At 42.9% G+C, this 25,274-nt stretch overlaps 1 protein-coding gene across 2 annotated transcripts; it reads right to left on the bottom strand.

The window, feature by feature from the left end:
* Positions 1 to 866: 866 nt before the first annotated feature.
* On the bottom strand, positions 867 to 24,910 carry pibf1 (progesterone immunomodulatory binding factor 1). 2 transcript variants are annotated; one of them, XM_080449476.1, is made up of 18 exons: positions 24,255 to 24,910; positions 23,745 to 23,845; positions 21,481 to 21,679; positions 20,676 to 20,795; positions 20,356 to 20,489; positions 20,020 to 20,128; positions 19,415 to 19,534; positions 18,677 to 18,738; positions 17,382 to 17,507; positions 16,964 to 17,062; positions 12,915 to 13,080; positions 12,306 to 12,456; positions 11,791 to 11,881; positions 10,616 to 10,718; positions 7,949 to 8,079; positions 5,658 to 5,742; positions 3,054 to 3,239; positions 867 to 2,163 (listed from the first exon to the last, which is right to left on the bottom strand). In XM_080449476.1, exons 1-18 carry the CDS (start codon positions 24,522 to 24,524, stop codon positions 2,113 to 2,115), a joined length of 2,304 nt encoding a protein of 767 aa, XP_080305602.1. In that variant the 5' UTR covers positions 24,525 to 24,910; the 3' UTR covers positions 867 to 2,112. The 2 variants fall into 2 exon arrangements, with proteins under 2 accessions (XP_080305602.1, XP_080305603.1); XM_080449477.1 differs by lacking the exons at positions 867 to 2,163; positions 3,054 to 3,239; positions 5,658 to 5,742; positions 7,949 to 8,079 and adding an exon at positions 10,005 to 10,191.
* Between the last annotated feature and the right edge of the window lie 364 nt (positions 24,911 to 25,274).

The following is a 25,274-nucleotide window of genomic DNA, read 5'->3' as shown; positions in this document are numbered from 1 at the left end:
TTTAAGTCTGCGCTTGATTCGTAAAAACATAACCTTTATAGTTGTTTTTACAAAAGTGTCATTGAGTTTTATTTCACCGCTGTGTAGCTTTCATGTTATGAAAATTACGTGTGAATTAACTTAAGAATACATAATACAGATATGATGGAAGTCACCCAAACAGAAGCGGCATAATAATCCAACTGTCATGACTGTGAGAGAGCAGTGCAAATAAGATGTCTAAGTGCAATAAAGATGCTTCTGAACACAATTTGCATAAATGATAAGTTTATGAATAATGTACACCGTCAGCTGTTTTAAAGGGATAGTTCACCCCCAGAATGACTTTTTTTCTATCGATTATTCACCCCATGGTGACTTGAATTCATGGATATTTTTGGACGGTGAAACCGCCCCTATATGTGAGGTTTGGACATCGAAATTCGCTGCACTGTGATTGGCCACCATTGTACCCCCCCCACCCATTGCACCCCCCCAACCCTGCGCTGTGATTGGCCACCATTGTACACCCCTAACCCTGCACCGTGATTGGCCAATCACAGTCTATTCAGGACTGTGATTGGCTAGTGAAACATGACACACGTGCATAGCCCTATAAATAGGACTATGCACTTAAAAAAAACAAATTTATGTTTTTTTTAAAGTTAGGGGTGTACAATGGTTGGTCCACAATATTACTTTTCTTTAAGTGAACTTCCATCACTGTGATGACCACTGTGACCACACCGCCCACTTCACACTGGGTGTGATTTTTTTGTTTTTATCGCTTTCCCAAGCCAATAATTTCATGACCGGCAGCGGTTCCGGTAGGAGAGACAGAGGGTCTCCTTTGTCCCTTTTATCGGAACCGCTGCCTACCCGTCCACCGGTCAAATTATTATAAATTATTGATTTGATTTGATTTGATAGGAAAAAGTATTTTTTGGGGTGAACTATTCCTTTAATGTGCATTGTAGTTATCTACTTCTCAGTCTGTCTGAAATTCTTTATTGGGAATAAGTTAACCCCTCGAGATGAACCATCTCGTTTTCAAATTCAAGGGGGTCCGCAAATTACAAAACACACATACATTAAGACAAAATATTTAGCAGACAATTCAAACATCAACCAGCCAAAAACAAACAAAACATACGATAACAAACCAACAGTACACAGAGCACGGTATATGAATCATTGCGTCATAGATCTGTTGTAATGATTAGTCAAAACATGAACAGGTAATCTCATAGTGAGGACACCACCGTTTTTAACAATTGAAAAGATTTCATTGACTGAATATGAACAAGTAGATTGTTCCAGTCAGAAGGAGCTTTGAACTTAAACGTTTTTTTGGCAACTGATTTAGATATATTTGGAACACGAAAGAAAACCTGTTAACAATGTCTCAGTTGATGTGTGAAAGGTTAAGGTACCATAAACTGTTTCAGATACTGTGGATAATCTAAATGAATACATTTTAAAAATGAACTGGAATCAGTATAATTATACATTCGGGAAAAGACAGGTTATTGGGAGTTGCAAAAGTCAGAGAGATACCAGAAAGAAGAGGGAGAAGAGAGGGGCGACAGAGAGACCAGTCAGCCTAAGGCATTCAAGCCCTGGGGCTAACTTTAATATGACACCGATAAGAAATGATCAAGGTATGCCCAGCATGTCTATATTTAAAGCCAAAGGAGTCTCAGCACGTACAAATCTAAGGCTGAGAAACCCTCATGTTCTCTGGACCTTTCATGCCCATTCAACGATACTGGATGACTACTAAGTACTAATGTTCTGAGAATAATGACAGACAGGCTTAATATAATAGATTGCCAAGGACCAAGGAATGTTTTTTTTTCGGCCAGTCAAGTCTTTCAGGAATGTCAAGACTTCAGGAAGTAATACCTCTGGTTTTGAGGCTGTTGAGTCAGAACCTGGTTTCTTCACAGAAGATTAGAATAATAATGAACAACGGTTCAAGTTTCATATAACAAACTTTATGAGATCTGATAGCAAATTTTATTTACATGTAGAAAAAAAAAAGCATAGCAAAATATAATTTCATCAAATGACAAGAAACTGAATATCCAATTAAACAACTATTAAAAATAATTCGTAACTCCATGTGACTGCTCATTTGGGTTGGTGTTTCTTTCGGTACCATTCCGGAACATCCTTATTGGTCTGCAATGGAAATAAAACAGAACAAGAATAAGAATTAGATTGATGAGGAAGCGTGGATTGTACTCGGACTCCTCTCCCGGACAATGTAATCTCGCAACTGCTTTAACAGAGTTTATTGAGAGTGACGCACTCAAGTAAAGGTCACAAAAAATGAGTCATTTTAATTCATGGGTAATGAAGCCATGAATTCCTTCGGTCATGTTCAGCACTACTTACAGTTGGAAATTAACAGAGGTATTGCAATATGATATATATCACGAAGTTGGAGACCACTTGGCAAAAATGTGGGAATATAATTAGTGTTATAGTACTATATACTGCAATTTGACTGTAGTAAACAATTGACAAATTGTGCAGGAAATTAAACTCAATTATAGTTTAAGTAAAAATCTATGAATTCTTTATACAATAAACTCTGGGTCCTTTGAACATGATAGCAGTCTTTCAAATATTTGTGTTCCTTTTTAAGAATGTCACTTCTTAGAAACATTATGTGACCGTTCATTTCTTTTCTTTTTTCTGCTGCTTTTTACCCCTTGTTCTTCTCAATTTAGTCGTTATACCAATTAATTCCTGCCCACACACACATTTGTGTGTCGTCAATGCTGTTGTATCCTACTGACTCACCTGCCAGTGAGGAGCCGCCACCGGGAGGACGTCAAGCCTTTGTCATACTCCTCCCGCCCAACACTCCCTGCTGTCAGGTGCCGCCCCAGCCCGTAGCACGTGTAGTGACAAATATCACCCTCCCTTCCCTCCCCCCAAACACGGGCCAATTGTGTTTGTATAGATATAGACGCTCGACAAAGCCGGACTGCACCTACGTCAACATGAATAGTTTTGATACTCGGTGTGAATTTATCAGACATCGTGGAAGAGGAGATGCTCACAAACACAGTGGGTTTTGGCCTGTTGGTTGTCTCCTCCTCTGCGGTCTTGCCGAGGCGTTTGGGTCTTGGCGTCCTGGTGTTGGGAGGGCTGGTCCCTGTTCCGTCCAGTCTGAGGTCAAGGAGGCTTGGAGGGTCTCTCTGGCCAGACCTCATGCTGATCAATACCTGCTTCATCATCGCTAACTCCTGGACAGACACACATTAGAAACAATGACAACTTAGAAAGAAAAGTAATGGCCAATAAGTCTGAATTTCAGTTCCCATCAATGGTGCAGTGGCTGAGATTGCTTAGCTCAAGAGTAACATAAATTCCTGCTGGCCTACACAGTCAAATCATCAGTGGTAATTTAACCACTTAAACCCTATATACTTCGCTGAAAGTTTTTGAAAATTCATTCGATATTTTGGGAAAACATCATAACGTCACCTATAATGACATCCCCAAAATTGGGACGCAAGGTTTAAAGTGGATATCTTCGAGAGTGTACAAATGGAGTCAATTTGGTTCCATTTGTACACTCTCAAAAGTTAAATTAGCACTGAGGACTTTACTGTGTAGGAATAAAACCTTCCAGGTTTCTGTCCTGTACTGTTGCCCCTCATTTCACCTGCTAACTGTCAACTCCAAGGAGAAACAAGTACTAAGGAGAAGCCTGTCCTCCTGATGTTTTGGACCAAGGCGAGACAATGTGACCCAGGTCAGTGCCTGAGGGACAGTCAAATTAAATCACACAGACATTTCTGACACGGACTGTCTGGCTAGACTACAAGTGGGGACGAGCAGAGAAAATGTAAAACCAATGCTTTTTCATATATTGTATCGGATCTATAGTGTGTGGACTTTTTGTAAAAGGATAAACATTTGTTGGAACAAGACAACAAACATTTTATGAACTTATGAATATAATTTTCAAGAAAATCAATCACATCAAATTACCCCCGCAAACATTCACAGAATGTTGTCCTAATTTTAGCCTATAAATATGCTGCTGATGTCAAAATGGAAACTCAACCACCCTCAACATGTTTTGAAGCAGAATCCTTCCCATACTATCATATAGTGGCCTATATCTACCATTGTAGGCATCTTGTAATACTTGGCCTGCATCTCGGGGCCAGATGGCCCTAGTTGTGGAAATCCAGCTATGAGACCACTTGCAAGAAGCCCAACGGGTTCAAGGGTCTGCGGGGGTGGCGGCAGGGCAGGGAGAAGACCCCGAGCCATTTCACGGTTCTATTTATCACCCCTGAGGACATGAGCCCTGGCATGTCACACACACACACTCATGGCATCCCAAACAGCCAGGCTGAGGAACAGCTGTCTACGAGGGGGCACATACTTCATACACCAAACGGCTGGCTTGGCGTGCACGCTCCCACGTGCACATACACACACGCATGCACATACACACAGCCTTGAGTGAGCATTTCTTTTAGAATGTGTGACACCCTGAAGCACACTGCGATATATTGCCCATGGTGCAGATCAAATATCATTTTAATATGCGTGCAAAAGCGATTTTTCTAAGGGTGCAAAGTAGGGAGCTTCTACAAGAGGGTATACCAGGCCAACTTTGTGTATTTTTGTCAAAGTCCAGTAAATTGTTTGTCTTTCAAGTAGTACTTTAATATTTTGTTCACAGTTTCATTATCATGGAAAGCATAGGCATGACATGATGACATATGTACCAAACTAGTTATATGTAGGAGTCTACTGAGCCGTTGCTGACCTAGCCCATCTGTGACCTCATCCATCACAGTAGCTCGGGACTCCGTAATATAGTTTTGCTATCCAGGACTGGGAGTGCTGGGCGAACAGGTGCATTTTTTACCTATTTCTCCAGCATTTCTCGTAAATTTAAAAGGTACTCACATGTTCCTATTGCTGTCTGTAGTAAAAACAGGGTGGTAAAATGATATTCTGCTGTGAGACAACTGTTTAATCAGGTATTTTGACAGCCCGTGTAAATTCAGTACAGTCCGACAAATCTCTTGTTTCACACTGGAATATCATTTTACCACCCTGTTTTTATTACAGACATCAATAGGAACGTGTATACCTTTACATTTGCGATACGACGTTGGAAAATAGGTTACAAATATATTTCTGCTGTCCGGCAGGAAGAGTTAGGAGGTTTTGTTCATCATTGAGAACAGCTAAATGGACCTCCAAGCTCACAATGAGGTTGGAGGTCAAAAGGGGTGGAGCCTGGAGTCAGCAAAACCAGCTAACTCCACCCCCCTTTGCTGGAGTTAGCTGGTTTAGCAGAAACTTTGAGGATTCAATGGAGTTAGCTGGTTTTGTCAGAAGCACTTTTTAATACTTTTCATTGGTTCAATATTTCTTTTACCAACACACAGACGTAAAGGGTGTTCAATAGCACTGATTTGTGGAAAAAATGCAAAAGCGGAAAAATGGACTTAGCTGGTTTCTGCCGGACAGCAACGAATATATAATAATATTATTATTCCCCTGGCACATCAATAGGTGAGGTCACAGCTGGAGCTATTGCTGACAAGGATTAACAGGTTGGAATTTTAGTTGTAGCAAAAGCCTGCCCCATGTCTTGACCGTGGTCAAGACATGGTCATGGTCATGGTTACCTCTCTGTGGTTGAGGAGTCTCTCCAGATCAGCAGCCATGTTGTTCTTCGCGTGCTGCAGCGCATTCCGTTCTTTTCTCAAGACACTGGACACAAATACAAAACAAATATATTCAAAGCTTCAACCAAAAGGTATTCGGGACAGCACTGCAAACTCAAAGATACAGGCAGAGAGGTCAGGCAGACAATCTAAACCGACTTAACTACAATTACATATTTATTTAACATATAATCACATAAAGTTCAAAACACAAATTGGCAAATGGAGATATCTAAAAATGCACAAGAACAATTATAACAATGAAATGTGCCTGAAGAACTAAAAGCCAGAAGGTTTATCACATGGCTCCTCTTACTGAGTTATACCTGATAGTCTAATATAGAATAAATATAATGCAAATACAATACAATGAATGCAGTAGATAAAGGAAAGAACCATTTTGCAGCAGTACAGACGGCTGTTCTGAACATCTTTTCATATGTGTGAGTTTGTGTGGAGGCAAGAGAAACAGAGGGAACGACAAAGCATGCTTGAGTTAGTGCAGTTTGTGTGTGTGTGTGTGTGTGTGTGTGTGTGTGTGTGTGTGTGTGTGTGTGTGTGTGTGTGTGTGTGTGTGTGTGTGTGTGTGTGTGTGTGTGTGTGTGTGTGTGTGTGTGTGTGTAATTATAAACTTGATGAACTGGGAATGATGATTTCACAATATGAAAGTACAAGTTCCATAGTATGGGACCTCTGTATCTTATTGTAAATGTACTGAGTGGTATGGCAATGTGGACAGTAAAGATTGTCAAAGTCCTGCGTTGTGTGTGTGAGTTTGGTAATTTAGTTGTTATTTTTATATTCCAATTTAAAATCAACAATTGCTGTGGTGAATATAAATCATCAATTCAGTGCTCCCTGTTTTCTAGTTCCTCAAGAAACTTGCCAAACACGTTTGTCCACAAGTGGTTTGATGGAGCTTTGAGCAAACACCAAAAAGGCTATTGAAAGGATGAAGGTGTTCTTTGGGGTGAAAAGAGTCATGAGGGTTGACTTGACATAGTACTACTGGGTGGGAAGGTGGGTGGGGTAAACGTTGTAATGTTTACCTTGTATCCAAAAACAAGGCTAGGTTTCACCTAGCTTATGAACTATATATGGGCAATTTGCTCAATTGTGGACATTTGATAGTTAGAGTGGTAGTGTCCATAATGTGAATTGCTGGAAATGATGTCTCTTGTGAAGGGCATGAAATGATGTGTTTTGTGAGGGGCATGCTCCTCGTGGCGAATCCCTGGCCACCCTCCTCCTTCAAAAAACATTTATTGTATCATTGTCTGTTGCACTGTTGTTTTGTCCAGTTGTTTGAGTGTTGAATCTTCAATGGTCACAATTGTGTCTAATCCATTTGGTGTTTTTTTAATATTTACATGCCTTTTGTGCCCATATAGAGCTGACTGATTTGTTTGCGCCTGATGCCATGGCAATACATCGAGGTTAGACAACATATTTGGGCGTAGCTGCATTGGGAACTCCTTATACTTATATGACATGAGCATGATGACGTGGTCTGTCTGTCCGCCCGCCGGTCCTCCCATTTACCAATTTTAATATATAGGATGTGGCAATAAAATAATCAATTATTCAAAGACGGTGCTGCATTATAATGTATTAGTTGTGGTGCAAGCTTTGGCACCAAAACAGTGTTTGGCGACTGATTTTAGTCCATGCTGTGTTCCTTCCTTGTGCATTGAGGTCGTCCACAGTGACATTTAAGCATACAGAAGCACTATAGATTCAGTTGGATAAGCTCAGCGAATGATGAATGCTGGAATGATATCTATATCTACATCTTGAGCCAAAACCCAAGAATGTTACTTTCTAATACTTTCTATACAAGATGTAACAATACAAATCTTGAATCTATACCAAGCCTTCTTACCCTGGGTGGGAGAGTAATAAAAGGACAGAGAGGGTGATAAGTTTATATAACTGTCCACGAGTTTGAGTGTTGTTCATGTCAATGGGGAGTTTTGAACGTTTTAGATGATTTCAACTGTTTTCTCTTTCTCTCCCACTAGCCCCAGGTGAACGTTTGACAGCAGCAAGAGGAAACCTGTATGGGGTCTGGGGTTGCATTTTTGTCAGGGGAGAGAGGATAGATAGATACATGGGATAGAAGGATTCTGTCAGTGTACTGTAGGTGCACTTACATGACACGCGCACGCACGCACGCACACGCACACACACGGCTGTTTTCGTTCATTTCATTTATACACAGGAAGAAGTGCATGTTTCTTGCATGTGTGTACCTGGCATCATCCTCCAGTGAGGCGATACGCTCCTTCAGGGAGCTGATCTGTGCATCTCTTTGTCGCACCGTCTCAATCAGGTAGCTATAGGGCTGCTGGGTCTGCTGCAGCAGCCTGTTGGCTGCTGATAACTGGGGGGAAACACATATAACACAACACAACAGCGTGAGGACTGAACGCAGCGAGAGTGGAACTGATCAAGATCCACATGGGATCAATAAAAGGTGTGTAAATGGAGTGCCAAGTATGCTGGCTTTTTACGTTCTCTTGACGCAACACTACGCCTTCACAGCATTCCCAACTGCACAAAGTTATGGATTAATTCCATTTCATTCACCTGGCTCGGCTGCCTGTACACAGTCAAATCCTCAGTGTTCATTGAACTCTCTGAGTGCACGCCCATAAAACCATTTGTACACTGTTAGTTAAATTAAGACTTAGATTTGACTGTGTACAGTGGAAAATCAAAGGCAGCTCTTGTAATCACACCGTCTCGTCTCGGTCTCGGTTTGTTTGTAATTTATAGCTTGAATCTGCTCTGCTGGCACCTTCACATAGGGGCACAATACAACAAAACCTCAACTTGCCTCGTCTCTCACCACCATCTATAGAACACAGCTTTAGCACTCATTTGGAACAGTTGATATTCGGATTAAGGGGGGAAGTCTGCTCATAACACTAAAGTTTGCATGTTATCTCCGATGAGTATTTATTACTCAGTCCATATTTGTTAAAAACAATAATTTCAGAGAGCTAACGACAGAAGCCTGGAGTTTAATCTCTAATGTCTGCGAGTGACTGTCTGTGAAGCTGCTCCAGTGCTGATGAATGGGAGAATCTTGCAAATGCTTGTTTGACCGTTTACATCCAAATGAGGATTAAACCGTATGCTCCCTACTGTAAAATGCTACCTAGCTAGGAAGCTTCCTTGCAAATGAAACAGAGCCATAGTGTCTAAATGATATTTTACTTGGATGTGGGGTTGCTTAATACTGAACGGCATGTTACAAAATGTTTAAGCAAACAATTATTTACAGTATATAAAATCTGTGTTACATATTAAACCAATTTTACAGTCAACTGGTAGTGTTTGCAGGTGAGCAGATGAGGTGGGATGGGCAGAATCATATATTAGAGTTAGTCAGGGCAACCTGTGTGGGTGGTTTAAGTGGTTAACACCCTAGAGTAGACCTTTGTCTTGGTGAACAGGAAACCTCTGTTTTCCTCACCCTGGCATTCTCATTTTGTCCCTTTCATCCTGTCTGAATCATGTGGCGTTGTAGACAAGTGCCAATCAATCAATGTGACAGGTGAATGGCTGGCTTATTTAAACCTCACAGCTCCTCCTACTATCGCAGCTCTCTGGGTTGCGCAACGCATACGCTGACTTAACACTAGAAGAGCAACCAAGTCCCGCCCCTTCTTGGGTGGGTTTCACATTGGAACACAAGCAGCAAAAACGTGACTGCATAGACATCAAGTCACCCACACCCAAATTAAGTCCTGTGTAACGTGCGCACACATTCTAACCACAACAAAACCCTCCTTGATTGATGCACCGTGGAGCATGGTAGTCATACTCCTCATCGCTCAATGTGTGTTTGACAAGGAGTTCTCACTCAGTGTGCTGATATAAGATTCTTGGAGAGAGTTTGCTGTCCCCAAACACCCTTTCCTTTTTCATGAAGTCTTTTAAGGCCAGACTGAGGGACATGATGAGTGTAGCACGGACAAATGGAATACATTCTTGTGTAAACTAGAGAGGGGAAAAGTGTCAGTGCAGCCCAGTGCCCTGGTTCCCCGTTAGTTGGACATTAGTCTTGCAGTAATCCATACGATTAGACAGATATCTGACATCGGACACATAGCTATGGAAAAGTGGTTAAGGACCGCCCCCTAAGACCAAAAAAGAAATGTGTGACAGACATATGAATTGACCAACCACAGAGTTCCGTTACAGTGCAGCCAATCAGAGGCTTAACCGAGATTTTCTCTGTCAAAACATGGACATGCTGACTTGGGATTCAGATCCTCCTACTAGGTCTAGATCCAGAAATCGTGGCAAAATAAATGACATACAAAGCAGGTGTTCGCCCAAGTACCTGCAGTTGTTAATATTGCATTTCCTTGATTAATTTTTATTTTTACTAGCAACTTCATCGTATAATGGTCACCCTGAATGACATAACTTGAGACGAGATCCTAGAATCCATGTTTCATCGAAAGTTTCATCTGTGCCATACCTTGGGGGGGAGAAGGTAGATATTGGGTGATCTCATCAAACAACAAAAACAACTCTTTGATTCTGACACGGTTAATGCCAGTATAGGTGAGATAAATCATTATGGCTTTTAACAAGATGTGCATGGAATAAATGAGCCATCATTCAGAGCCATGCAGTTGTGGGAACGCACTGGGTCTGCTCCGGGGCAAACACGTGGGGGTGTGTGTGTGTGTGCGTGCGTGCGTGCTATGCGTTACAGTACAGTACATGTGCAGACTTGCAATGATTTCGATAGGGATTCAAAGTGTATCCCACACATGATTATCCACACAGGCAACGTAGCCCCACACACTCACACACTCATATGGACAGTTGGACATACTTGGATACAGTATGTGCAATTGTGTGTGTGCATGTGTGTGTGTGTGTGTGCGCGTGTTTACCTCCTCAGAAATCTGCCCTGTGTGCGTGCTGTGCCTCTCCAGCTCTCTCCTCAGGGATGTGTTCTGCTTTTCCAGCTGCAACACCCTACGGGCCAGGTGAACGCTGCACGACACACGCACACATACATCCAGTTATGCAAATCTCTAAACATGATCACACAAGTGATTCCCCTTAATTCATGTTGATAACAGTTGTGGTTGTCAGGAAATCTAGCTTTGTCTCCAAATCCATGTCTAGTTTGTTACCGGTTTTGGTTCTGCGTTAGCTTGCGGCACTGCAGTGAGATGGCAGATTTGGATGTCAAAAGTGACAGAACCCCATATTTGTCAATTAAAAGGTCACACTATGTAACTTTTTCAATTAACAAAAGTCGTTTTTTTACATAATCTTTGACTGGTACATTTTAAAAAAAAAAAACAATCTTTCTCTTTAAACACAATTTAATATCATTTTAATTGCGAGTGTCGAGGGCGGATACTTATGACAAAAGGCACTGAGAACGTATTTATTTATGTATTTTAATGTTAATAAATACCGTTTCTGGCGACGCATTGTTGCATTCCAAAATAACTGCGCTAGGACCCTGTAGCATTCATTTTTCAGGGTTCCTTCAGTTTAGACAAACGCTGTAATGCCTACCAGTAGGTGTCGCCAAAAAAAGACTGCCGACTTTGAGAAAACTGTCTGACTGGCACTTTTTGGTTATTATTTACGACTTGTGTATATAGTAGACTGAAATGCTGGAACACACACACACACACAGATCATGGCCTTAATGCAGGAGTTTTAAAGTTGTGAGGCACGCCTCCCTGGTGAGGCGCAAGTCAAGAGCATTGAGACTTTTGTTATAATCTATATTAATTTAACTAAATCCAGCACAAATACAAATAACCACGTTATTTTAACCACATATTACTTTCGGTTTCTATTTATACAGTTTTCCTACCGCGTGCTTGGCCCTCATTCATCTGTAATGGCATGCATGCATGTGTGAACTTAAACTTGGCAATGGTACAACCCATCAGTGTAGCAAACATTTACTTCAATTATCAGTAGAAAATGGCACATTGTCTGTTCATGAGGAAGAGACCTTGGTGGACCTAACCCCCCCCCCCCTGTTGCAAATTGGCTGCCACAGATAGGCCTTTCAAGCAGCTTTTCCCAGTCACTGTACCTCTGTTTGAGTCTCCTCTTGGCCGTTGTGGGAACGTTGGCCCCGTACCCATATGAAAACAGGACTCTCTCTGCCTCCTCCTCATTCTCAACTGGCAACACACAACAACAAAAATCAAATGGCTGTATTATATAACAAGGATGCAGCAACAGCATAGCGATATTGTGCTCATTATGAACGTGTCATGCTCTGTATCTGCCTCTTGCCTAGATCCTGAGCAACACCTAAAAGCATGTCTGTTTGCTTAACATAGTATCCTACAGCTACTGTATCCCCCAACCCCACCCCATTCCAATCCACATTATTTGGCTTTCCACTATAAGCAATTAATTTATTTGTGGAAGCCGTTTACACTGTTAGGAGGGGCTGGTGTGCTGGTGTGTATGTGTACCACCTACCGCCGTACTCAAATGACACACGTTAGTACAGAGTAACCGATCACCAACTCCGACGTCTCTGCTGCTGTTGCAGTAAAGGCTCTTCTGTGTCATGTAGCGTAACATTGTTGTACTCACTCTCGGCAGCCTGCATGGTGACTTGGTCGAGCTCTTGTTCCAGTTTCTCGTAGGTCTCCAGACGAGCTGCTTGCTCGGCGTTGTGCGCCCCGAGCTCCGTCAGACGCTTCTCGGATGACGTCTGCAGACCGTAGAACTCCTGGGTCAGAACCTGAGGGGCGAGAACAGAAAGGAGAGCGTGGAGGAGGAATGAGTGGCAGAGATCGTCCAGGTCGGTTGCTGTTTGATTAGCAGCCAAAACATTAAGTGGCACAATCGTCATTATTGACCATTATAAATGGCATCACTTTTTTCTTACCTCAAAGGAAAGTGAATCGTCCACAGTGGTGGACAGACAGTAACTATGTACATTTTTTGAGTATCTGTATTTTACTTGTATGACTTAAACTCCACTACATTTCAAAGACAGATATCAATATGTTTTGCAAAAAACTAATTCAATACAGCGAAATAACTACTTATTGTTATACACAAGTACTCCTGTACTTAACTCAAGTAAATATTTGACCAGGACTATCTATGAGTCATGACACAAGTACTGGAGTTAAGTACTTTGTCCACCACAGAGGGAGACACACGCAAAAAGAGAACATCCTACTCCTCATCTACCTCCAGCTTCTTCTGTTGTTTCTCACATTGCACCTGGCACTGGGCCAGAGCCTTGGCTGTCTCTTCCTGGAGCAAGTGAGCGCGCTCCGCCTCAAAGGAGTGGAGCTTGACCTGGCTGGACATCTCTGAAACCTTACCGTCTGTACCCAGCTGGAGCTGGCGGAACCTGGAGGAACACACACAATAAATATCATTTGCATGATATAAAAACATGACGTGTGTTGGGGTGTTAGATACTGTATCCAATATCCATGCACACCTACACAGTTTATCAAGTTGGCAGCATGTTGCCCACATCTAAAAACTCCCAGCACTGTGGGGCAAAAAAAAAGGCACCACTTAATCTCGGGGAGACCACACTCATCGCCATGCTTCTGGCTTGCAATGTACCTCAAATGTTCATGATCTTCTAATACCTCTAGTCAAAGCAACAAATATCACATTGATTCAAATTTGGATTTAGGTCCAAAGCTGCATGAATCTCTCAAATTGCTCCCACCTCATTCCCTTAATATCCTACAACTTCTGAAGTTTTGGATGCTCCGCAGAAGACGTGGTGTGTGGTCACCCATCTACTCACAGCCTCTCCCATATAATGGATTGAGACTGACTGATTTACCATTTAACATAAAACTGTCTGCAACTAGCAAAATCGTACATATCTTGCCTCACTATGCCAGTTATTCCTTGTATGAGATGAATCTAATCATCGATATTTAGCACAAATACAGCCATAAGGTAGGATCTTCACAATACCATTCCTTTCAAGATAATGAAGCATTTGTTATGATTTCATTGTTTACTGTATAAATCCAACTCATCTAATGTGCCTGGTCTGGAACCATGACTAATTTTGTGGTTTGGCGACTTCTGCAATGGCATCAAACAATTCAAATCCAAGTTAGCACAGTCACCAAGCAGGAAGAAATTTGTATCCAAAACGGTCTTTCTCTCATGGCACTCCTGATGGCGTTTGATCTTTAATGGCAGTTGCTGGCAGCTAAAGAAAGAGTTGGAAGCCTTCCTTTCCACCCACACATGGACTGTTAAGAGTTTAATAATTCAGAGAGAGAGAGTGAGAGAGAGATAGACTGATGGAGAAATAGAGAAGAAGGGCACAGAAAAAAAGGGCATACCTAGTTTGCAGTTTCAGTTGTCAGAACTTGTCACAGCAGTGCATTGGGCATAGCTCCGTACCACACGCTTGTATGCGCACACACACACACATATTAGGTCACAGAGGCAGTTGGATAATATTAATAACTTTCTATTACATCTGACCCTGAGGGATTTCATCATCCGCGTGGCGTGGTGCAGGCCTGAGCAACGCACTTATGACAGACATTTCATGCTTGAATGTGAAGCCTCTGTCGATAGCGACTGCATTCTGGATGGTGAAACGCGATGTAAAAGGAATACCTCCACAGCCACGTCCCCTCACCCCCTAAGGGCTATGGGGTATTATGCCAATAATACTGACTTGACTTGAATATTTACGGCTGTCTATGGGCCCCTGAGGGGAAAGCTCTCTGAGGCCGTTTATTTTTTTTACGGCCCACTTGGTCTCAATGTAAAGGTGGAAATGGTACGATATTGCTAAATACTTTAAGTGTTTGTTTTTTTTTATGACAAGGCAATAGCTGACAGTCCCAAAGAGAACGCCAGATTCTAGTTGACCCTCTGCGCTAGAAAGCTCATTGACGCCATTTCAAGCGTGTCCACTTCATTCTTTGGCCCAAAAATAGAGGCATGCGTGGGGTTTGGGGTTAAGGGCTTGTGGCTAGCATCTGTCGTTGCTGGCCTGGGATGCAGCGCAGAGTGTGAATGTGATCGCAGCACAAGAGAGAGAGAGAGAGAGAGAGAGAGAGAGTAGAGAATGAGAGAGAGAGTGGGGGGGGGGACAAGGAATGGCTAACAGCTGGTGGCTTGGACCTAGAAGAATGAGAGGCATGACAAGTTACTAGTTGTAACCAAGTGACAGGGACAACACCACTGCCACTACTGCTACTGGTGTGTGTGTGTGTGTGTGTGTGTGTGTGTGTGTGTGTGTGTGTGTGTGTGTGTGTGTGTGTGTGTGTGTGTGTGTGTGTGTGTGTGTGTGTGTGTGTGTGTGTGTGTGTGTGTGTGTGTGTGTGTGTGTGTGTCACAATTTCAGGGATTGACCAGATTTTTGCAACACTTTGAAAAAGGAGAAGAAAATGTTTTTTTCCCCCAACTGTGTGATGCATTTAGTTGTGATACTATCAAAAGAAAATAAAATAAACTGCCTCTGATATGTAAATTGGTTTGCATACAAAAGGTACCGCACAGAGCCACCATGCGAGGTCTAGGTGTATCAGGTGTACCAAAGCATTTAATTCCTGAGAATAAGGCTGTCAGAATGAGCCAGGCTCGAGCCAGTAGTTGCCAGTGACCTTTGACTTCTCAGTCACCTTCTGACCTCACTGTTACATGTGATCTCTTGTAAGGAGGGAAAACCACAACCACCTTTAGTAGCACCGCACCCACAAGACAGGCTAATGACAGGCTTTCACTTACTCACATACAAGCACGCACAAATTCTCACACACACACACACACACACACACACACACACACACACACACACACACACACACACACACAGCTTTCAGTGGAATCCTAGGTAGACAAGTTGTCAAAATGATTTAACGTTACTGTATATAATAAAGAGTACAATTTGTCGCTACTGGTTACAGCCCAATAGAAACATCTGAGTGGCCATAACATTCCGTGGCAACTGCAGTGGCAACTGCAAGAATTCCATAGCTCATGAAGAAAATATTTAGTCTAAATTAAGAAACAATATTAACCAGATATGGACTTATTATTTAAAATGCCAATTACAAATAAATCAATAGAGCAACAATCCTAAATGTTTTTCATTTTGTTTGGTTCATGATTTATATATCCTCTTTATATTTCACGTCAGAAGTGAATTGTGCGGGCAGAATTAATTCAGTTCAATAAAGGCAGTGGCATTTAACAGTAAGGATGCCTGTACTGTATTTATCATACCTCAGTTCTCCCTCATCCATGCGTGGTAGCAAGCCAACACGCCCTATGTTACCAATTTCCTTGTTAGCGTAAGCAATAAATTCAACCATTGACAGGTTGACAGCAACAACTGACTTTGAAGTTCCTTGACAGTTTATGTTGCTGAAGTGTCCTCAGCATACAGCATCTGAAGACTGCACTGTGAAAGTGGACTGCCGCAACTACAGAAAGTCTATAATCCCTTAAAGGACAGAAAAAGTGTGTTCTTAGGAGGCACATCATGTCATCACGTCTCAAGGATACTCAAGGAGTATTTATCTGCTAGCTTAGCCCCACTGCTGTGACCCAGAGGCCGTGCTAAACTATTACGATAACTACAGGGAGAGTACATTGAAACTGGTATTTCCTGTGTTGTGAATGTTTTATTTTGTTTTTTCTAAATTTTTATCCCACGATTTTGTAACCCATTTTTTCACCCAGTGCCAATTGCCTATGTAATCCTGGGCGCTACTCTCCCTCTGCCAGCCTAGGGAGAGCCCACAACTGCGCTCATGCCTCCTTCAATTCATGAGGAGCTAGCAAGCCGCTGCTTATCACCTGACAGGGGCCAGAGGGGTAACGTTCCTGCCCACCACCGCAGAGACTATGTATTTAAATACTTCGCCGTGCATTCGGCTTGGCCGGACATTCCGACAAACACAATTGGCTGTGCTTGCGGGAGGGATAGCGGGCAGAGAGGGCGATGTTTGTCGTGACTCGCCCGACTCCTACATGTTGGTCAGTCAACAGGGGTGTTGAACCGTGCACATATTTGGCAGAATCAGCTTCGTTTGAGTCGCTGGTTCCAAGGGCTACTTACCACAGTACTTTCTCATTTCTGCTTAATTCAAAAACCCTATGATACAAAAGAATGGTAGATCTGGCGAGGTAAACAATTGTGAACTCACTTCCGGATTATTAGGACTACAAAAGTGTAACACTCCATTCTATTTGATCAAATCTTTGTGGGTGGTGTGTGAAATAGGACTACTCACTGTTCCAGTAGTTGGTCATATCTGGACTGGGTGTCTCTGTCTGCAGCCATCGCCCTGTCCTTCTCCAACACTGCGTTGTCTCTGGCCTCGCGCAGGTTCCTTTTCAAAAACACACATCCATCAAAATATGCCCCCTGGCCCACCTAGGGCTGTCACGATTATGACATTTCACTTGATGATTAATTGTCACACAAAATAATTGTGATTAACTAAATTAATTTTATTGTGTTTTTGTCGCTGAACACCGTAACGAATGAATAAAAAAATCCATTTTGGTTTGGCGTTTAGGCTTTGAAGTTGCACAGGGTAGATATGACAAATAACCTAAGACCGGTAGAAAAGTACTTTCTGTACAGTCTGCTTTATCTACATTCTTGTGTCAATTGGATGATTGAGCAGCTGGATAGATAGATAGTACCTGTTCTCCCTCTCGTACATCTCCCGGCAGGCTCTCTGCAGGGTGTCTATCTCCTGGCCGGTCTTCACTCTGATGTTGTCCAGCTCATCTCGCAGCTTGGCCTCATAGCCAGTCTTATAGTGGTCTCTGGGAACGCAAGGACATGTGTGGTGATGACAAGGGCAGTTGAAGAGTGTGCGGCATGAGGGTTGGTGCTATGCAACATTGTACAGCTAATGGGTTAACACACACACTGCCAACACAAGTCATCTATCCCGCCTTCATACCTCCTGAGCCTTAGCCAGGGCACCCTTCTATCACCCATACAAGCCCTCTGTTATAATTATTATTCATTATATATTTCCATATTTTCTTCCTGCTCATTGCCTACTTAGATAGGTGCTAGACATGTTATTTAGACAGATGTTGATTATGTGGCATATTCCTTGTTCTCCAATTCAAATTTCCTTGACACACTGTGGGTTAAGTTGCTGACACACCTCAGTAACTTCACACTTACGCCGTTGTTGACAAATGTTCATGGCACTGACTTTGACCTTGCATTTTCCCTGAGTCCCTCTGGATAAACCCCTACATTTTGAATTGTAATTGCTAAATGCTGTTAAATCGATGAGTAGAGCTATGGGGACACACACTAACTTGCAGCTTTCAGCTGCAATTAATTATAGCTAAACCATCCCAAACATACTCTGAGGAGTGTGATAAACTGTAATTGGTGAGCTCTAGTTAAAACTATCAGAAGGTTGTTAGTGATTGAATATCTCCTCATGACTAGGGCACTAGTTTTCCAGTTGGAAAGGAAAGGGCTATACAATGTGCAGTACATTCACCCATTCACACACCGATGGTGGAGAAACCCATATAAGGCAACTACCTGCTCATTGGGAGCAGTTATGGGCTCAGTGTCTTGCTCAAGGATACTTTGACAGTAACCACAGAGGGAGCCTGGGATCGAACCGAGAACCTTCCGATTCCCAAGCGGCCGCTCTATCCCCTGAGCCACTGCCGCCCCATCAATTCGTAAGACTACTGTGTCAGTTTAACCACTTTCAACCCGGTGTCCCAATTTTGGGCATCTCGTGCTTCACATTTAAAAAAGAAAATATGATAATTCAACAATATTCGAACATAGTGAAAATGGCAGATCTACAAACTCACAATACTTGTTGTAAGCTTGTAGATTGGCTATTTCCGTTAAATAATTGTTGCCATTTTGCAATAGGCTGTGGTTATTTAGGGGTCCTTGGCATGGGTTTGGGACCATCTGGACTAGGGTCCAACACCAAACGCCTCACCTGGAAGCCACATATTTCTCATAGGAATCCTCTCTTGCCTTCTTGGCATCTTCAAGCTGAACCTGAAGAGAAAGACAAAGCGAGCGCACGTTAATCAAGGACAAGGTCGCCTGTGAAATCGAGGCCCCGAAGGCTAATTTGTACTTAGTCACTTTGACACTTTTCACTCAACAAAGTGAAAATTATCCACGGTTGAAGTGTGAAATAGAGGCCCGAAGGCTAATTTATTCCGATGTATTATCCCTAGTCGAAGTGAAAAGGGCGTGCAACTAGGGCTGTCTCGATTACAAATTTAAGTTGACGATTAATTGTCACTCAAATAATTGCGATTAACGATTTAATTGTGTGTTTGGCATAAATTTCTGTTTGCCTTTTAGGCTTCGTAATCAAAAATTGCACGGGGCAGATATGACAAATAACTTAAATATATACAAAGAAATAGCAGATCTACAAGCTGATCTAATAGCTGATCTACAAGCTGATCTAATAGCTGATCTACAAGCTTACAACGAGTCACGAAGTGACGCGTTGTAAGATCTGCTATTTGTAGATCTGCTATTTCAGCTTTTATTTTTACATTTGAAAATGTGTGAACATTGTTCAACATGGAGACGATTATGACAATTATGCGAAGATAATTGCTATTATCTCAAATAATTACGATTAGACGGGCCTACGTGCAACAAATTGTTAATTTGCCTTTAGGAGTAGGTTAGGCCTTCAAACTATCTCACAGACCTGTAGTCTCTCATGGCGGTCTTCTTCATGTGCACAGCGGATGCTGAGTTCCATGTTCTGTCTGTGGAGGTAGTCCTTGTCCTTTTGCAGCAGAGTCACTGACTGCTGCAATGTCGCCACCTGCAGGAGACAGAAGTACACAGTGGATCAATCCTCAGCTGCTCAATTTGTTTAGCATTATGACTAGATTGGTAAACAAACAGCAAAGGCAGGAGACAACAGAACAGCAAGAAGTCATTTCATTATCATTGATTATTTTATTAAATTTTCTCAATTCTGTGTAAAAAAATAAATACTGCACACACAAAAATAATTATTACATTTGTGAGCACATAAGGTGAAAGAAGACTTCAAGACATCTGAAGTTGAATTCTGTTTGAAGCTAGAAGAAATGTGAATCCACAAGAATATTTAAGGTGAACTTATATCTCTGTGGAGGCTTAACTATGGAAAGAGCAATGTATGTCTCCCGGTAAAGGTTCACATGAAAAGGACAGTAGGCAGACTGGTGAACTTGAAGGAAGAAATCTATACGTAAACCACCTTGCTTGTGCAAACAGTCAGAGACTACTTTCTTGTAGAAATCGCGTGCGTGCGTGCGTTACCTCCTTGCTGAGGTTGTCTCTCTCCCTGGTTTGGGCGGTGTGAGCTAGGTCCAACGTCTCCAGTCTTCTCCTCAGCTCCTTGGCCTCTGCCTCAAAGCTGTCCCGCTCGCTGTTACCACAAGAGACACAGCACACAGAGAACAAAGTCAGTCTGACAAACACACTGCTGCTCACTGTTACACCAAGACACAGCACACAGAGAACAAAGTCTGTCTGACTAAACATACTGCTCACTGTTACACCAGGACACAGCACACAGAGAAACTAAGACCACCATTGCAAAATACTATTGCTTGAAAAATAAATTTAATACACCAATTTCTCTCTCACACACACCGTTTGAGGTTGGGATAGTTGTCACGTCTGTAATCTCCCTCCTGGATCAGTTGTTTAGTATCAGCCAGTTCTAGGGTCAGTCTCTGGCTCCTCAACTCCAACTCTGTACGCAGCCGCCGCTCCTCCTCGTAGCTCTGACACACACACATAATGTCGCATCACTGAAGGTGGGTGTGTGTGTGTGTGTGTGTGTGTGTGTGTGTGTGTGTGTGTGTGTGTGTGTGTGTGTGTGTGTGTGTGTGTGTGTGTGTGTGTGTGTGTGTGTGTGTGTGTGTGTGTGTGTGTGTGTGTGTGTGTGTGTGCGAGCGCATGTATCCTACCTCCATCAGGGCCTTCATCTGGGTCCTGTGTGTGTCCAGCTCTTCAGTCAGGGTCCCTCTCTTCACATGCAGCTCTGACAGTTGGGCCCGTAAGGGAGTCACCACCTCATAGAACCTCATCTGACCTCACACAGAAACGACACAGAGCATACAGTCAACTCGTCAACAGGCACCTGTCCAAATCTGCTTTGTTGCTCCTCTTTATCATGCCATCTTTTTGTTAAAAGGAACGCTTTGCTGCTTTTTCAATCCTATTTCCTTTTATTAGTTATAGGGGTGGCATGTCTATAACATCCACAATACTTGCCTATGTTCTCTATATCGAGCTGAAGGCAGCCTAGAACAGTGAGCCTATTGTATGGCTGTGCCTCATTTGAGCCATACCCATGATATTATAGTTATCATCTTCCAGCCAGTTGTCAACAAAACAGCAACCTGACATGATGTTGGAAACCGTGTACAGGACATGAAACCTGCGGTTGATTCCTTGGGTTGCCCAAGTGGTTATATGCGGTCCTGCGGGGCGTGCAAATCCACATTCCACAGTGCTCATAAAGCACAAGGGAAACTCAAACATTGTTATTGTCACAAAAAGTGAAATCGTTTATGCTCTTCTAACACTAGGCATTTTCCTGGAATACATTCAGAATTAAAGCTTGAAAGCACACTTACAAATTACAATCCAACATTTCCCAGACTCTGTACATGTTATTATTTCTATGACACTACACCCAGTTCCTACTCCGACAAACAGCTCATTATCTCTCCCCCTCATTGTCTTCTCCTCCTACACGTCCATGCTTACCGCTACGTATTCTGTTATGTAGAGTTTATCTTCTGGCAGGTCACGGAGCTCCTGGTACTTCTCCTGGGAGATGTCCAGATCTCTAAGGGACCTCCTCACCTCCCCGGCCTTCTCACGCAGCTGCTGGTTGGTCTCTTCCAGCTGCTGCTGTCTCAACAGGATGGTTTCCATCTCCTGCTTACGAAGGGCCTGCTGCTTCCTGGAAGTACGTTGTACATTTAAATCACACATTTTAGGCATGTGGCTCTTATCGTACACAGTAAAATCCTAGGTGGAAATGAGAGTGTCAGTGTACAAATATTGGTACACTCTCTGAGCTTCAAATGTAACATTGGTACACTCTCTGAGTTACAAACTCATCATTTACATCATTTAACACTGAGGTATCCACGGTGTAGGGATGTCAGCGCCTTGCACCAAGAACACATCAACAGGATGCAGAAGGAATGGAACCTTGTACCTTTTCCATAACAGGACCGTCACTAAACAATCTAACAAATGCATGCTAGTTACAATCCCGGTACCTTTACTGTATGTCTAGAGTCTAGACATTGTGGGTTATATTATTATGGATATATTGTAATTTCAATACACTGCTAGTAGTATGTATGTATTATTAGATTACGCATTATGTCATCGATGAGCATGACCGTGTTGAATGTATATTTTGTACTGTAAAAGTTAGCAATATGTAATTGCTGTTTAAAGGTTTAATGACATTCACTTTTACACCACATTCAAAGTCTTTGTCCTGGTCCTTCAAAAGTGTACAAAAAGTTTTAAGTGAAAATTCCATTCCAGTGATCCATGGCAGGTGTTTTTCTCTCACATTTCTAAAGCCTTTTCAACTGCAATGAAAAAATAAATCTTTGCCTGCGGCTGTCGCTGGTGAGGGATTTTGCCTGTCAATCATCGCCTCTGCTCCGCCCCCCCCAAAGGAAAGGATAGGATAGGGGAGGGGCGAGGAGGAGAGTGGGCGGGATTAATCGACTGTGACCTCACTGTCGAAGGGCCAAGCTCAGATTACTTTTCAGCCTAATTATTCAGAAAACCCCAGACCACAGAAAATCCACTGAATGTTCTAAGTTCAGGTTTTTTGGGTGTAATTGAGGTCATAAAACCCCAAATAAAACATTGAAAATAAAAAAAGTGAAAATGAATGTCATGATACCTTTAAATGCTATAGACTCTTGGCAGAATTGCCCAATGGGGCATAAATAAATACAATTAATGTATTCATAATAATAATAATAAATCACAGATACAATAGATCTTGTCAGTGGATTTGTGTTGCTGCTAGGGAACAGCTTGGGTCCATTTCCTTGTAACCTGGTAACATTCACAAACGCAAAATAAACTTGGACCCATTTACTTTTTTTTTTACTTTAAATTTTTATCCCGCGATTTTTGTAACCCATTTTTTTTCACCCGGTGCCAATTTCCTAAGTGATCCTGGGCGCTACACCAGCCCTACACCAGCACTACACCAGTCCCCCACAGTAGGGAGGCCAGGGCCGAGCTCATGCTTCCTTCAGGCATGAGAGCCAACTGACCTTCTTGTCACCTGACAGGGGGGAGTTTCCCTGGTTGGACGTAGCGCGTGGAAGGAACACGTTATTCCAACCAGTTCCCTTCCCCTCCATCAGGCGCCCCGTCTGTCATGGGGGAGGCGGTATAGCGACCAGGATTACTACATGTTTTTGTGAGGGTATTAACTACCCTAGGAGACACGGGGAGAACATGCAAACTCCACACAGAGTAGGCCCTTTCGCCGACCCCACCTAGGGTATGGGCGCTGATGACGCGGAGGAGAAGACACGCCCCCAGCGCCCACAGCGTCCCCGGCGGGAATCGAACCCAGGACCTTCTAGCCTTGGACCCATTTACAATGTTTATTTTGTCAACTGTGAAAAGGTCTAGTGGTGTTATTCACTAACCTACCAAGTGTAGGCGGTTTTCCTATGTAGCCTTGTTGTGGTTAGAGTATCCACCATGAGATTGGGAGGTCGGCGTTCGATTCCCTGGCTGGGTCATACCAAAGACTATTAAAAAAATGGCACCTGATGCCTCCCTGCTTGGCACTCACCATCAAGGGTTGGATTGGGGGTAAGTCCCAAGTCCGGGTGACATACTAGTGTCATGTCCAGGGCGTGTACTTGTACATCATGGCTGGGGGATGTACTTATACATCAAGCCGCCTCACAGTACAGAAACAGGAGATGAGCTACATTATGTAGCTCGCTCCACCTCTCTCTCTCCCTCACCTGTTCTCTTCCTGAGACAGTTGGAGCTGGTTGTCCAGACGCAGAGCCAGGACTTCTTTCTGATGTAGGGCATCGCTCAACTTCTCCTCTAGCTCTTCCATCTAAAATGTAAGAACACAACCCAATGAATAGAGAACAAATCTTCTATAAAACAGCGCTGTTGAAGGACATCAGATGTAGATCAGGAGTAATCATGCATGTATCACATTTCTGTTAAGTGTCTGGCTCTCTCTCTCCCAGACACAACAAATAGTGTCCCTGTCCTTTTTCACTTCTTCTTTGCCTTGCACTTCATATTTTGAATTTGTACGATATGCAGATTTACGGGCCCAAATAGAGTTTGAGGCTTGTAATGTTTGGGCAAAGTGTCCAAGACTGTCATAGACACAGAGATCGATAACAGAAATCTAAGACAGTCTTCTTGATCCAAGGCTAGGGACAATACAGTTTCCAAGTGTCCTAATATGAATGATATTGAATGATTTAATATGGACAGCCTCCAGTCCGTACCCTGGTCAGATGATCCGCCTTCATCTGGTCCATGACCAGGCTCTTCTGAGACATCTCTATCTTCAGCAGCTGCAGGTTGTGGAGCAGCTCTTTCCTCTCGATCAGCTGACGGGTCACCTTCTGGGAGCCGACCCCCCGCAGCTCGTCGGACGAAGACACGTTGTCCTCGGTGGGGGCCGTGGTCTCCAGGCTGATGTCCTCGGACTCCATGTCCAGGGAGCTGGACACGTTGGCCGTCGGCTTCTTCTGCTGCTGCTTCTTGGGAGGCATTCTGTCTGTCTGTATTGTTGACCCAAATTTCACCTGATCAGGTAGTAGTGAGTATATAACGTCACTGACTGCTTGTGCTTGGGTAACAGATTAGACTAATTTAAGGATTAAAGAGTTGAAGGTTAAAGGCCAGCATGGCGGTGTAGGCAGGATCAGCTGATCAACACATCAGCTGTTGTTTATAACCAATTTTGACTGAGAAGAACCGAGGCGAGAGAACAATACAAGGCAACTTCTGTGTTATAACGGGGTTAGTTCTGAATCAACTCTGTTCTTTCACTAAACTAAAGCCTCGCCTAGTGCAAACTGTTGTAGCAAAACACAACGTTAACTTTCCACACCGGGAGCTGAGCTGACAACGACAGATGGTTGTGTTTTCAATGGTCCCGCTGGTTTGGGCTAAACCGCCAACAGGTTGACTTCAGTTTATTTACATTCATGGAGGTTCATTTCAGACTGAGAGCAGCGTTGCCATGTTGTGTTGCCGTGTGAGAGAAATAAGCAACCAAGTCTATGAAAACAAGCCCAAAAGAAGCGCTATCAATAGCCGATGTACAAACAAGCTCACATAATGCGACGCGTTGTGAGCTTGTAGATCTGCTATTTTTCTTGTATGGGAGTCCCTGGCACAAAATATTTTCAGATGGGGGGGGGGGGGGGGGTTCCTGGATAATTACATTACAAACAAGCCCAAAGTAGCTTATAATAAGCAGAACTGGCAACACTATCTGAGAGCCCAACAACGATGCA

The sequence above is a fragment of the Gymnoscopelus braueri genome (genome assembly GCF_963280865.1).
Source record: "Gymnoscopelus braueri genome assembly, chromosome: 14".
Lineage (NCBI taxonomy): Eukaryota > Metazoa > Chordata > Actinopteri > Myctophiformes > Myctophidae > Gymnoscopelus > Gymnoscopelus braueri.
The sequence above is the reverse complement of the archived record's forward strand: the minus strand, read 5'-3'. Positions and strand labels throughout refer to the sequence as shown.